The sequence below is a fragment of the Mchenga conophoros genome, linkage group LG5, assembly GCF_057382185.1.
Source record: "Mchenga conophoros isolate Kocher_MC1m ecotype Shallow Benthic linkage group LG5, M_conophoros_male_GT1.1, whole genome shotgun sequence".
NCBI lineage: Eukaryota > Metazoa > Chordata > Actinopteri > Cichliformes > Cichlidae > Mchenga > Mchenga conophoros.
The window spans coordinates 15,455,775-15,471,351 of NC_140530.1; the positions used below are offsets into that span (position 1 = coordinate 15,455,775).

Consider the following 15,577-nt stretch of genomic DNA (forward strand, 5'->3'; position numbering starts at 1 on the left):
AAACCACTGAGTCTCTTCCCCCCTCCCTCATTGCAGACCGCCCAGGTGTGCAGGATCATGCACGGATCGAAGCCCTGCAAGACCGACTGTCGGAGACTCTGCAAGCCTACATCAGGCTTCACCACCCGGGAGGGAGGCTGCTCTACGCCAAGATGATCCAAAAGCTGGCCGACCTGCGAAGTCTTAACGAGGAGCACTCCAAACAGTACCGCTCACTGTCCTTTCAGCCGGAGCACAGCATGCAGCTCACTCCACTGGTGCTGGAGGTGTTTGGCAATGAAGTCTCCTAGAAGCAATCTCCGAACCTCAGTTGGTCGGGGAGGAAGCTGGCGGCAAGACCCCAGTAGGTAGAGAAAAACAGAGAGAGGGGAGCTGAGAATGTCCTGGTTGGACTAGATGCAGGTGTGGTGTATGAAGCAAATGAAAAAGAGAAAGTAAATTGTGTGTGTGCGTGTCTGCGTGTCTGCGCACGTGAGTGCGAGTGCGACTGCATGTGTGTGTGGATTCCCATATAAAGAAGTCTGTCTTGGTGTAGAGGCCAAGATTGTGCAGGAGAGCAAGCAGATATGAAGAGATAGAGTAAACAAGGGAATTTCAGATAGTACAAATTAAACTATACATATGACTTCTGGCTATATACAGTGTTTTTGTCTGTATTTAAATCAACAAACAGCTGCTTCAAATGCCTGGACATTACCTGTGTGTACCTGTGGTGCACACACCAACACAACAAGCATACTCAGTTATTCATTTAGCCATTCAGTTGAGCTACCTCTTGGTTTTACTGGGGTTGTTTTTATATTTACATCACCAATGTGAAACTTTTACTCAGAACAATTTAGATACAGTACGCATTACATTTCAGTTTACCAGTGCAAACGCAGTGCCTGCACATTACTTTGAATTTTTTGATGATTTTCAGAAATCATGTATTTTTATGTGTTTGTTTGTTTTGGGGTTTTTTGTTTTTTAATCTGCTTCTCTCCAAGGCAGCATATGTATATGACTTTGTGTACAAATCAAACACATGCCTTTCACCTTTCACCAAAGGTATGGTCAACTACTTTCTCAAAAAGCTTCCAGTACCTAAAAATAACCTTGCTGCTCCTTGGCTTGCTTCACTCATGCAGCCGCTCGGCAAGTTGTCTGACTAGCCTCACAGCCTATGAAGGAAAATGTTATATTATTATAGGTTTATACAGCAGAGTACAGAGCTTAGACTGTAATTTAGTGAGGTTCTGATAGGACCTTAGGGTGCCTGGTTTTGAGGTGAGAATTAGCCACTAAATGTATTAGCTACTTTTACACTGCTAACTGTCAATCAAACCAAGCCAACCTTATGGCTTGTTGCTCTCTTTTGAAATTGTTTTCATTATTCTCCTCTCTTGTTTAATTGTTGTTATTTTTTCCCATGTAAATAGAGAATTGCTATCAAATGTATCCTAAGCACTGTTATACCACCTTTTACTCAAGCCTATGTATTGATATACAGTATCTATGTTATCACAGATTTTAAAGGGCTAAAATGCCAAATCTAACTGGAATAGTAAATTGATGGCAAAGCAAAGGGCCTGCCTTGTTAATATATAGCTGCATAGCATACTCAGAATTGGCATAGCTATGGATATAATTGCAATAGATATTTTTGTTGTTGTTTTTTATATGTCACTTCACCTTAAAAACAATTCCATGAATTGTTCCTCCTCAGTATACAGTGAGCTCAGTGGATGGAGAGCTTGGGAAGCTGTTTCAGACCTCCACAGATATCACACCCCTTTCGTTTCTGACTGGGAAGCGGATTTTCTAGAATGTCCAGGGGCCTGGTTGTGGTGGTGTTGCTGCGCACGTCCTCCACCCGGGCCCTCCTGTTTGATGATGTATGCTGCGTGGCCCTCTAGTGGCTGCATTGTGTAAATACCAGGTATATATAAATAATGTCTGCCGCTGTACATAGGGCTACATAGATTCTTTTGTTTTGTTTTTCCTCAAAAATATATATGCAAACACAACTGACTTTTTGTTTCTGATCCATAAGCACCATGTTCTCCAACACTATGCTCTTTGTTTTGTCTTTGATCTTTGTTTTTCTTGTCTTTGTTCCTTTTTGGGGGGGTATTTAGGAATGGCTTAAACAGGGAACTGCTTGTATATTTGACACACTCAAACGATTCTTTGTTTAGTGGTTGACTGATGTGAATATCCAAGGTTCATTCTCAGAAAAAAAAGGACAACCTAAACAAACCATGCTGCTCTCAAATATAAGCCATGTAGATTACTAAGCTAGCTATACACCTGGTACATTACAGTACATCAAAATGATGACTCCAGAACCTTGGACATTCTCATTGTGCCATCTGCTGAATTCATATGCTATTTATCTGTGGCTTTTGGAAAATGAACTTGTATATGATAAGAACTTGTATGCCTTCTCTCTGCTGTCCGTCATCTTTGGCTTATGCTTCATCAGACAGCATTTAATGGCTTATAAACCAAACTGCCAAGAGACTTTAAATGCTTCAGTTTACAGGCCAGTAATATATGGCTTGCTGCATGTGGGATTATGGTAAAATTATACAAGACAACATATCTTTTACATCAAGACAATTCCCTAAAGTAAAGTCGATTTCCTGCCAAGTGCTCATGATTTCACTAGAGGCAGTGTTGCTTAAAGGAAGTCATTTGAAGAATTAAATATAAAAGTTTATATTTTCTTTTTCTTTGTCCTGTATTTGCTGTGTGACAAAAGAAATCTTTTAAAGAGTTCCTGCGATTGACCGTCCGGTCCACATTTGTCACACACAGATTTTCCTTCATCTCAGTAGACCAGGGTTACTCTGTGAGGAAGATGGCGAGTTTTTCTCACAACTGCTTTGTGAGAAGTTGTGACAGGTGTCGCTTTGATCTGTTTTTAAACTGTTTTTAAACAGTTTAAAGTCCATTCAACATCACTGTGGCTTTATTCCAACTCTCTGCAGTCACTGTGAAACGCCACAAGCTGACAGCTGGGGCTCGACGCTTAGATAATCCGCATATCACAAACCGTTTGATCGCTTTTTTCAGTGTTCCTGTAGTCACATAATAGGCTTGATTTATTTTGTATTATCATTTAATTTTGCCCTCTTCCTAGAAATCATCGAGATATATATAATATAATATACTAACAGAAAAATCCGCACGCCCCACAAATTACCCTGCTGTGATTGATCTTTAAGGAGTTGAAGCTCGAGTGTCGTTAGGCAGTACCATTTGTATGTATAGTATGTCAGTTTGATGAGGGGTGTGATGTGCTTGGTTACTGAATACTGACTTTTGACTTCTTTTATTTTTTGGAAAAGTCTCCATGTTGATTTTATTTCGAAATACATACTCCTGTATGTAGATATGGCTTTGAAATTGTTCTGTTTCCTTTTTTTTGAGATAGAGGTTGCAGTGTTGACTTGTGTATGTTTAAATACAGTAGGAGGTTTGATGAATATGTAAGTGCCACAGGGAGAGTTCCCTCCACACACGAACAGGGTAAAAAGAGGAGTTGAGTTTGGGGGTTTGAAAACCGAACAGGAAAACTCTTGTGGATGTATAAAACGAGCAGTTAGTATTTGTGTAGTGATAGAGTTTCTGTCATAAAAAGAATCCCCCCCCCCCCTTTTTTTTTTTTTTTTTTTTAAACGAACCGAATGTCTTATTGCTGATTTTTTTTTTTTTTTTCTCTTTCCCAACACGGTATACAGCTCATAAATAAAGTTAAATTTGATTGTGGTTCATTCCCAGAGATTCCTGTTTGGTTTCATCGTGATAGGCTGCTCAGAATCAGTTTGGGGTTTTTTAACTCTACATTGTAGTTGTTCTAATACTGGAACTTGTAATCTATACATCAGTGGAAATCCGACCTCAAAATAGATGGAGCCATCTTTGTTGAGATATCCGTAAGAACTGCGACGTAACACAGTAACAATGCCTGCAATATACAGCTCATGGTACACTATCACCAGCAAGCTTTACAGTTATCATATTCGTAGATGTTGTAGGAGGTGTTTTGTGTGTGCGTGCGTGTGGGCGTGCATGCGTGTGTAACTGTTGCCATTACAAATCCTGTCTGAAAACATGTATGAAAGCCTTCACAGAGGACTGTTGGCCATCTCCCGTGCAAATGATTTTAAGTCTTTATTTTGTATTCTTTCTGCGCCTCCCTTTAGGACAGGGATTGTAATGGAATCAACATAATGTAGTTCTTACAAAAAAGAGGAGTGTCCACAATGGATGTACACCATAATCTACCTAAAAAGAAAACCTACCTCTTTTAGCTCAGATTTTGCTTTAGCATTAAGCATTTGCCTCTGTTTTTACTTTTATAATATTTGTATTCATGTTGGTATTTATTGCTGTCTAATGAGTCATACTTCAATGATTACCTCAGAGATATCTCACAGATTTGGGAGAGTCCAGCTAAAGAATTCATTCTTTTTTTTTTCTGTTTGGTCTTTCTTCTCAGACTTGGCAAAGGCATTTTTGTTTTTTTACGCACAAAAATACCGGGAGTGTTTTTTAAAAATAGTGCCTGCACTCTTACCATCGGGGATCTGGCTAGGATGAGGCTGCATTTACTTTCATTCTTCTCTGCTTCTTTAGCTCGGTAGTTTGTTTGTTTGTTTCGGGGTTATTGGGGGGTTTTTTGTTGTTGTTTTTTCTTCCATTGCTTTCAGAAACACGTGCAGTTTATTTTGCTGCGGTGTTGCAGACAAGTATCCCTACAGGCATTAAAGGGACCATTTACTCAAAAATGAAATGTGCATGTTTTTCCTCTGGCTTGTAGCTATTTATCAGTCTAGATCAGGGATGTCGAACTTATTTTACACCGTGGGTCACATGCAGCCCGCTTTGATCATTAGGTGGGATGGACCAGTGAAAGTAACCTATCTGTCAGTGTAAAGACATTTAAGTATACATTTAATCTTTGAGAAGGCTTAATACAAGAAAACGCAATACAATTTCAACACTACATCTCAGTTTTCTGCACAATAACCGTGGAAAAGGTTCCAGTAGCTCCTTGCTCAGACTGACCTGTATTTGTAATGTTTGTTTTGTTTTTTGTTTGTATGTTTGTCCGTTTTTGATATGGACTGACCTTAGGAAGAAAACTAATTTCTTTAGTACATAGAGGAAAGAGGATGGCAAATACAGGATGACAATGGTCTTTATAAGTAGGAAAAGCTGTTAAAACGTATAAAAATACAAAGAGTTCCTAATCTATGCGCTCCATCACACTTTTCAAAGCCTTCAAGTGGGCCAGATTGGAGTCTTTGCCAGGTCGATTCTGGCCCACATGTCTTATGTTTGACACCCTTTGCTCTAGACTGATTTGATGTAAGTTTTGGAGAAAATAGCTGTGTTTCTGTTGAATTTAATGTGTCTTTAGTGGCAGAGTTATAGGACTAAATGACAAATCCACAAACCTTGTGAGCAGATTCATTTAGGAACAATTTTATTGTATTTCACATTTATACCACTGCAGGCGAGAGGGGTGTAGATACGTGCACGTAATTTGTCCCTTTCGAGGGCAAATTGAAGACTTTTCAGTGTGAATGCAACTTTAAAGAAGTGGCAGTAGGAGAAATGAGAGGTGCGTTTGTGCTCCCCTTGGTACTGTTAGCATGACCTATGCTGTGTAGTGCGTCATCATGACCTTGGCCCTGTGGTTTGTCCCATCGCGTCCGCCGTACCCTCTCTGCGTCATCGCCTCTCCTTCTGTCGTGCACCTTCGTCATTCCTGATGCTTTTCAGTCACAGGGGAATTGGGAGTGGCGAAATCCTCAGTGTCCATGCAATGCTGCTTTTATCTTGAGCATCACCAAGTTGTGCAACACTGACGCTACCTGATGCTGGCATCGTCCAAAGTGTCCGCCCCCAGTGGCGCGACAAGCCTCATTAGAAGATGGTGTCTTTGGAAGTGCAGCTTGGAGTTGCTTTTTTTTTTGGGGGGGGGGGGGGGGGTATTCCATTCAGACCCGAGTATCATATTTAAGGAGCAACTGCTCACTTTTGGTGATTTCAAACCAACTTTTCTTTTCTCTCTAATTCTCGCTGTCTCTCTTTATTCCTTCTTTTTATTTGCTTTCATGTCAAACTGCTTCAGGTGTACACTGAATAAAATTAGAGAGTTTTTATTGATCAGTCAATACTGAGGAACGCTGTGGTCACATCAACTTTGAGCTGTGTGCCATAACATGACCCTTTTCATGCAGGAGAGGGTGTTAACAAAGCTGGCTTCAGATGTTCCCCGGCTTAATTTGAGCAGGAAGGTTGTCCAAGTGTGCGATTGGCTTCTTAATTGGTACTCTGGCAGCCACGTGTATTGATGATTAATTTATTTTTATTTTTAAAAAAATAAGGAATCAGTTTGAATTTGGTATTGAATCCTTTCCCTGCATTGTGAACCCAAATCCATGCCACGTTGAATTTCAATGCCTGAACCAACGAAAGCACTTAATATAATGTTTGTAACACATGTATACTGATCAAGCTACTAGCCATAAACTGCCTCTGTAGGTCAGCATCATATGGCTCCAATTATCAAAGTCACCTAAATTCTAATGTAATTGCAATTTATCTTTTGTCTCAGATCTTCTTTTTCTATTATAAATTGGTGTTTATGTAATGTTATTTTTGTCTGATGTTTTGCAAATCAAAAATAAAAGGTTGTACATAGCAGTAGGTCTCTGTGTGATTAGTTTTTAATGTCTTAAAAGTTTATTTATTTGGTAGCTTTTGATTAAAGTTTCCTTTTTCTTTTCTTTCAGGTGCCATTAAAAAAAATAATGTTATAGGAAATTAATTTCTATAATTTAAACGGAGCTCAGAGCTAATTGAGGAAATTCATTATGAAATGATGCTTTGTCCATGTAGACCCGTGGTGATGCACTTTAAACTTGTTTTATTTTGTCGTAACGAAGTAAGAGAAAGGGTTCAGCTCTCACTAGACCTGCATGTGTGCAGCTATTACTACTTATTCAAACTAAAATTATGTTATTTGTTATCTGTAATGTATAAATGCATTTCATATAAAAGTAAACCCTCCTTGCGGTATGAGGTTTTATCTATCAGGATATAATAAAAGTCTTAAAACCCGGGAAATACAGCCTTAGATGAACTACAACATGACTTAATACCCAGCTTCATTATTTTATTAACAAAAAAATCATCCAAAATGTAGAAGCAGTGAGTGAAAATGTAAGTATAGACTTGCTGGTTCCTTGAAAATGAAAGGGGTAAGTAGCAGCCAAGTGCTGATCAATCAAACTTGATTGATGATCAGCAAGTATGAACACATAGCTTTGACTGACCAAAGTTTTGACAGTTTGCTGGTCTGGAGCAATCCATCTGATTGTGTTAAAGTCAAGAAGGAAAAACATGATCCTGATGCTGCACATTGATCTGGGAAGAGTTTTAAGGCCATTTCGAAACAAAGTCCATCATTCTGCAATAAGAAAGATTATTCACAAGCCCAAAACACTCAAGACAGTCGCCAGTTTTTCCCAGGACTGAACATCCCAGTTAATTCACCCCAAGATCAGAGGTCACACTTATGGGACAATGTTCTTTGGACAGATGAGACCAAAGTAAATATATGATGTGTTTGGTTTGCTGCAAACACCTCATACCAACCGTAAAGCACGGTGGACGAGGGATGATGACTTGGGCTTGTTTTGCAGCCATGCGACCCTGGGACCATGCAGTCATGAAACCGACCGCGGACTCTTCTGTATAACAAAGTATTCTAGAGTCCATTGTGAGGCCATCTGTCCAACAGCTAAAGCTTTTCCCAAAATGACTACAGCAGAATGGCTGTAGATGTGCTGCAGTGTCCCAGTCAAAGTCCAGACCTGAACAGTGAACTCAATGAACTGAAGAAAAAGTGTGAAGAAGAGTGGACTAAAATTGCTCCACAAGTATGTGAGAGACTGAAAAAGTCATACAGTTATAGTGGTTCTACAACCCATTATATCAACTTAGTTTCTCACACAGCTTCTGCTTCTTTGTTTTTGTTCAGTAATTAACAGCACAGTGTAATATATCATGTACTGTTCATCTGAGTATGTATTGCCATTCGCAGGCTATTGACTCCCCGTGTCCTGCTGAAGTAAGAAAATTAGCAGCTTTCCAAACAAAAGTTGTTTTGTTGTTGTTGTTGTTTTTAATAATTCTCTCTTTTTCTAACAGTGTTGAACTGTCAGCATTGCTGTTTAGTTATGGTTGGCTATACAAAAGGAAGTGAACTGTTTCCCCCCCCCCTTATTAACCTTCCTGCTGGAAAATGGGGTCTTTGATGAGTCACACACAGAAATCTTCTGGCACCTGCACAAATGGACCACAGTTCCCTTTCAATACTATTGTTACCACTTTAATAATGTTACACTGTTGCATACAGAACGCTTCACAGTAAGATTAATCACAAGAATGAACTAACAGGAGAACCAAAGTATTTATATGTAGATTTTCCTGCACATTGTTCCAAATCACAGCTAGTGAATTAAGTGTGAACAAAGATACATTATATTAATATTCAATATAGTAACATACACTCACTGGTCACTTTATTAGGCACACCTGTTCAACTGCTCGTTAACTGAAATATCTAATCGGCCACACGTGTTTAGGAACATGGACATGATTGCTGAAGTTCAAACCGAGCATCTAAACGGAGACGAAACTTGATTTAAGTGATTTTGAATGTGTCCGGTTTATTGGAGCCAGCCATTTTTCTCTTCATGTCCTTGCAGATAAAGATTTCGACGTTGGTATCTCACTTAGCCACCAGAGGGCAGTGTCTCTCATCACATTTACCTGCATGCAGTCAATGGCCTAATGACCTCTCTGATTTACTGCTGAGGTCAGCCTGAGACAACTAAGATCATTTGGGTCACGCTGGACTGCCTCACAGCAAAACTGTGGTGTGTTTGGGGAAGCGCAGCAGCCTAGATTAACACACACAGTGGGCCTTTATCAACATAGATGTGACATATGTACAATATGTCGGAAGAGATTTGAGCTCACCTCAGCTCATATCTCCCCGGCTGGACATGTATGGAGAGAGATTGCAGGAGTGGCGAGGTGCAGGCGGAACAAATAAAAGGTTATCAGAGAAATCCAGTCATTGCGCGACAGTTAATTGTCAGCTCTGGTACGAAGCAGGGGCACTTCTTTTGCCTGCTGATAAGGTTCGCGCTCGTGCGGTCTGTTGAGCCGTTGTGTCTGTGCACGAGGTTAGATGAAGGAAAGCGAGGCTCTGGTTGCAGCGACGGCCCTTAGGTGAGGCCTTTCTGGCTGCGTTATACAATGAAGGAACCAGAAGAATCTACATCCTGCACTTTTCCACATGTAGGCCTTACTAATGAGCAGCAGTTTATTGCAACAGTTTGGGCACACTAAATGGTTATGAGGTGCAGGTCAAACTCAATTCATGATACTTAAAACCTCCATTCAGTCAGCGCTGATTTGCATCTCATGCGCATCACTTCCTTTAGATTCTGGATCACTGCTGAGGAAATCACTTCATTTCTATTCTTTAAGGCTGCGCTAATCAGTAGCTTTTATTTCTTTGTTTCTTTGTATGTTAATGGTAAAAATGGAATCAGACACCAAAAATCACAAGTGAACAAACCATCTGAGGTCAAAGTCCACACCAATGATCTTTGGCAACCCTAACTCTGCATTTAAGGAAGAAATGAGAGGACTTTTATAATAGATCACCACATTGATACCATAGGGTAGGGTTGGTGCTCATCAGGGCTAAACAAAACTTAAACAACATTTAACTGATGTTAAGGTGAATGGTTAATGGACTGATTCTTGTACACCGCTGTTCTATCCAACTTGAGCGCTCATTGCTTTACACAGCATGTCTCAATTACCCATTAATACAAGCACTCTTTCTGTTTCTATCTGACATGCACATACTCAAAGTCCACATGTGGAGCAACTCAGGCTTCAGTATCTTGCCCACTGATATTTTCACATGCAGACTAAGGCAGCCAGGAATCAAACCACCAACATCCCAATTTGTAGATCACCTGCTCCACCTGCTGCTTCGGGCCTCACTGCTCTCATCAGCATGGTTTCGAGAGACAGCACTGTACCCTCTTAGCCCAACAGACAGGAGCTGTTAGAGACTGATAATATGGAGCTGAAGAAGGTATCTGCCGAAACACAAAACAGAGCTAAAACGAGAGTGAAAATTTGACTTCTGTTCACAAAGAGGGTATAAATTCAGCTCTAAGTGAGCAGTAATGGTGCCAGATGTGTCGTTAATCAGCTGTTTGCTAACACGGTTTCAGCACCAATGGGGTGATAATACATCAGCCCTCTGATTACAGTTTGTTTGTGTTTTGTTTTGTTTTTTTCTCCCATCATCCCATCTGAAATCTGCCAATTTTTAGAACATTTGCTGCTCGCCACTTTACATAAAACTTTTATGGTAGAAAATTTGAGCATTTATAATGATCTTTGTGAAATTTTAGCTTCATATATCAAATACTTTTCAAGATATGGTGTGTTGAAAAGTGGTCCATTGACCCACTTTCAAGCCATTTTTTTCACAGCAGTGTTTGAATAGGAATATCTCAAAAACGATTAAAGATAAAAGCCTCAAATTTCCTTTCTTACCATCAAAATTAAGCAGAATCTGCAATTTAGAACAGATACACGGTAAAATGTTATGTACTGGTTAGTTAAAATGTGAAAAATAAAGTCCAGCACTCCTGCAAAGTCTCCTATTTGAACTGACACTAATTTAAAAAAAACTTGTAAAACACAACTAGTGAAGAATGGTAGATACACCAAGAACAGTTTTTAACATAAAACTTCTGAAATAAAGAAAATCCTATTTTCATTCAACTTTCATGCAGGATTGAGCAAAAATGACAAGTTGTACTGAAATAAGACAAAAGAGTGCAGTTTCCAGATAACTCGCCAAATAATTTTGTTAAATATGTGTGTATTTTTTTTATTTTCAAGACCTGGATCACGCCATCTCAAATCATAAAGTTTTGTAAAATATTTTCTGGTAAACCATCTCCGATTTGCCAAAAAATTTCAAAGCTTTTATCTTTAATTGTTTTTAAAATATTCATGTTCAAACACTGCCTCAGACTCGCCCTAAAAGTGGGCGGATGGACCATTTTCAAAATATATGTATATATATCTTGAAATATTTTTGCTATATCAAGCTAAAATTTCAAATGCATTTCTATGCAAATCAGAGATGGTCGAACAGAAGGCTTGGTTGATTTTAGATGGAATGACCTTAATCAAACACCATAAAGCCCAATAAAAAGGACTTTATACTCAATGTGACGAAGATACAAGGAAAAATAATAATATCAAAGTTCAAAATTCTCCACTTTTAGCTGTCTCAGTGTCCGGGGTCACACTAGGACAGTTTCTTGGAACGGCGGTCGGTGACTTCGTTAGGTTCTTCGGGTGAGGCAGATGCTACTCGTGGGTACCAGATAACAGCTATACACACGCACATACAGAGCTGAGTGGCGTCAGTGTACACGTACTTTAAGGTAGTCCTCAAAGACTATTTATTTTTGTTTGTTGGGGTATATTAATACTTGACGGGTGGTGCCCTGATCAGCGCCTGATACTACAACTCGAAGCAGCACATGTGCACACTGATAGTGCATTTTTGTGCGCCCAGCTTGGGGTATGACTGTTCGGTTGCCACACAGCCGCCTGCAGGGGGATGTCAGTTGTGACTTTCCAGTAATAACAAGGGCGTGTTGTTTTCTGTGTGTGTGTGTGTATCTGTGTGTGTGTGAGTGAAGGAGCGAGAGAGAGCAACAGAGAGTTTTATTGCTAACTAAACAGACAGTCGTGATAAGAGGGCAAAGGAAAAAAATCATGCAGTCGAATCAGTAATGTGAAGCTCATGCAATGCATTGACTCTGCCTCTGTGTGACCCTGCGGGTCAAAAGAGAAGGCCTTTTATTCCTCTCTTCTACAAATTCTGTGCCCACTTATCCCAGACTGGATGTTATTGCCCTTTATGCAAGTCATCCAAATATCATTAGGGCTAAACCCACCATGTGGTTTGGTTCAGAATGTGAGGAACGCATGGATGTCCCTCTGCTCTCAGGCCCAACATGGGGCGGCATAACTGTCTGTGTTCTCACAGAACCGAAGGTGGAGACGCAGAGAAAATACAGTACGTGCAGAACATCAATAAACCTTTGGGATGTAGCACTCACCAGACTGAAGTGGGTCCTTCCCCCCACACTTCAGCATGCAGTCATTTAGTCTAAATGCTGTTGGTTATCATTGCTAAGGTTGGCGATCGCAATTGTGTAAAGACTGAGGCAAGGAAAAAACATGTTACTGATACTGAGAGGTTTTTTTAAAAGAAATCTGTGGCACGAAGAATATGTTCTTCTTCCCGACGCATTTATTTTTCATCCTCTACCTCCTCTGAGTTTGGCATTGTTCCAAAGAGGAAAGAAAAACATCTTGGCTTTCTTTTTCTTCTTTTTTCCTTTTTTTTTGCAGTTTTTTTGCCCTCCTCACTTTCCAAGTAAAAAGGAAGAGGGCAGAGCTGAAAGATGCTGTATGTGTGTGTGTGTGTGTGTGTGTGTGTGTGTGTGTGTGTGTGTGTGTGTGTGTGTGTGTGTGTGTGTGTGTGTGTGTGTGTGTGTAAGGAAGTGTTCTCCTTGGAAAATAATGGCACACACACAGTTTGCATACCACTGTGTTTATTCACTTTTTAGCCACTTCAGTCATGTGGTCTCCATAACAGCCTTGATTTTATTATGTATGGAGTCTTGGTGGAAAGTTGGAAGAAGTGCTGATTTATTACGTTCCTGTGCTGGAGACGGGCGTGTCCAGAGGAATTCTGTTTTCATGTTGTCCGTACATCTGTACATACATCCCTGAGCATTTAGGTCATTCTGTTGAGTGAATTTCTTAATATTGCACAACCTTTTACTTGGGAGCTGTGATCCGCTTATTAGATTTTGCTGGTTGTGTTTCAGGGTGAACTACAGTATGAGCTTGTTTTTGGCCCAACCTTTACTCAAGAATTCAAACACTAGGTATGATATAAACTGTCTAATAGGGTATAATATAGACTCACCAAACAGTTTACTGGGTATACCTGTTTGGCTCCTCTTTAATGCAAATATCTAATCAGCCAATCACATAGCAGCAACTCTGTGGATTTAGGCATGTAGACACAGTCAAGATGACCTGCTGAAGTTCAAATCGAGCATCAGAATTTAGAAGAAAAGTGATTTAAGTGACTCTGAACATGCCATCATTGTTGGTGCCAGACAGGCTGGTCTGATTATTTAGGAAACAGTTGATCTAATGGGATCATTTTCAATAAATTCACTTCTAGGGAAAAGAGGAAAAAATATAGTGAGTCAGATGATGTCAGAGGTCCAAGTAGAATAGCCAGACTGCTTCAGACTGATAACTGTGGTTATTTGAGTTCAACAGGAACTCAAATAATTACTTAACCCTCCTGTCGCGTTCACCCCACCCCTTACTTTAGTGCTCCCGGTCAAAATTGACTGGTCTGTTTTAACAGCTCTTAAATTAGCATAACAAACATTTTTCACCACCAAATTCAGTTCAGTGGTCATTCAGTGGGCCGTTCAGTAGGTCGCTCAGTGGGTCTTTTATTTGGTCCTTCAGTGGGTCGTACAGAAGAGGATTTCTGAAGTGCAGATGAGCTACAGCAGCAGAAGACCGCACCAGGCACTAAGAACACAGAGCTGAAGCTACAGTTCACATGGGCTAGTTAAAATCGAATAGAAGATTCAAAAAATGTTTCCTGGTCTGATGAGCCTCTACTTCTGTTGCAACATTTGGATGGCAGGGTCAGAATTTGGCATAAACAACATGGTTCCATCATGCCTTGTATTAACGTTTCAGCCTGCAGTGGTAGTTAACGGTGTGGCCGATACTTGGCCTTCTTTAAACTCCACAGCCTATCTGAGTCATGTTACTGACCATGCCCATCCCTTTATGACCACAGTGTGTCCATCATCTGATGGCTTCTTCCAGCAGGACAAAACACTGTGTCCCACAGCTCAAACCATCTCAAACTGGTTTCTTGAACATGGCAGTGAGTTCACTGTACGAACAATGCAACACTCACAGGATGTGATGGAACAGAAGACTGGCATCATGAACGTGGGGCTGAAAGATCTGTAGCTACTGGGTGATGCTGTCATGTCAGTATGGCTGACATGACAGCCTATAAGTGAATGCAATTCTGTATGTGAAAGGGGGTCCAAAGTATATGTACTAGCAAGGTGGGTGAACCTAAAAGTATTAGCCAGTGAGTGTGTATTTACACATTTGGTGCAGACAGCTTGTTGGATCCCAACGAGCTGTTTTTAAAGATGTGATCTAACGACTCTGATATGCTGCTCTTTTAAGGTGAAAAGTCATTTTTCGTTGCAATTCCAAGTCATGTGTGGGTTTTTTTTTAGCTCATATCCTAAAACTGCATGCTGCTTTACGAATGAAAGGTCACCGGTTTCATTTTCCAGAAGAACTGGGGAAAATCGTCAGTGAAAGTGAGCATGCCACTCTTAGTGAGACTTTGAGAAAAAAAAAAAAGTAAAACTTCAACTGCTGCGGAGTCAGACTGATGCATTCAAGATCCGTGCTAAAGTACGAGCTTTTACTGTAAAGAAACATCAGAAGAAATAACAGTTTGAAAACAGATCTACCCAAATTAGTCCTGCATGAGTGAAAAATAAACTCTGAGCTTATGGTGACACTGAGAGGTTTCAACTGACTTTTCTCACAATTGCGAAAATATATGAATAAAACCACATGATTTTTGATTATTTTCTCAGCAGAGCCTTCTGCTGTTTGTTGTTTGCTGTCACTTCAGGTAAGCTCGTGGCTGAAAATAATCCCAGTAGTAACAGGATGAGTGGTTGCCTGGTCTGAAAACAAGAACAGGTCTAGCATCAACCTGATGTTCAGAAAAAAAAGAGTGAAAGTTTTCAGTGCCGAGTTGTGAAACTGAGAACAGACTTCATGTTTAAGTTCCCAAGAACTGATTCAGATTGCAGCAAATTCTCCGATTCACACGGCTTCTTGGTCAGATGCACATAAACATAGAGTAAGTGTTGTGAGCTTTAAATTGGCTTACTGGAAAAGCCTTACATCTCAACTGTTCAGGCATCACCCCGAGTATGTCGACAAGGATTAATCACTTTGTTCACTTTAGTTTTTTATGTGTGATGCATGGAAAACCAATAGGTATGCCATACGTGTTGTAAAGCCCTTGACGTGTTGGCGAGTGCCAGTACTGGCTCCATTTCTGTACAGACCTTACATTGAACTTTGAGCTTTTTCTCTTTTGACACAAGAGGATCAATCAGTCCAACATAGAAATGCAAGAAAGTGAAGTGGCCGCTTGAGGCCGATTCCAAAAACACTTCACTTTACAGCAGAAATGAGCGTATTTAAGCAGTGTTTTGATCTCTGTAGCTAATTTCCCAGCTCAGATCAGCTGTGTGCAGGGTAACCAGATCACAACCAACTAACTGTTTGTTTGGGACAA

The 15,577-nt window shown here is 40.2% G+C and overlaps 1 protein-coding gene across 2 annotated transcripts in view; it reads left to right on the forward strand.

The window, feature by feature from the left end:
* LOC146574010 (vitamin D3 receptor B) overlaps window positions 1-5,971 on the forward strand; it is a 32,828-nt gene extending 26,857 nt beyond the window's left edge. For both annotated transcript variants that reach the window (XM_085273545.1, XM_085273544.1), the window contains one exon: window positions 37-5,971. In XM_085273545.1, the coding sequence (XP_085129671.1) occupies window positions 37-290 (254 nt within the window). In that variant the 3' untranslated portion in view covers window positions 291-5,971. The remainder of the gene's footprint in view (window positions 1-36) is intronic.
* The last annotated feature ends 9,606 nt before the right edge of the window (window positions 5,972-15,577 follow it).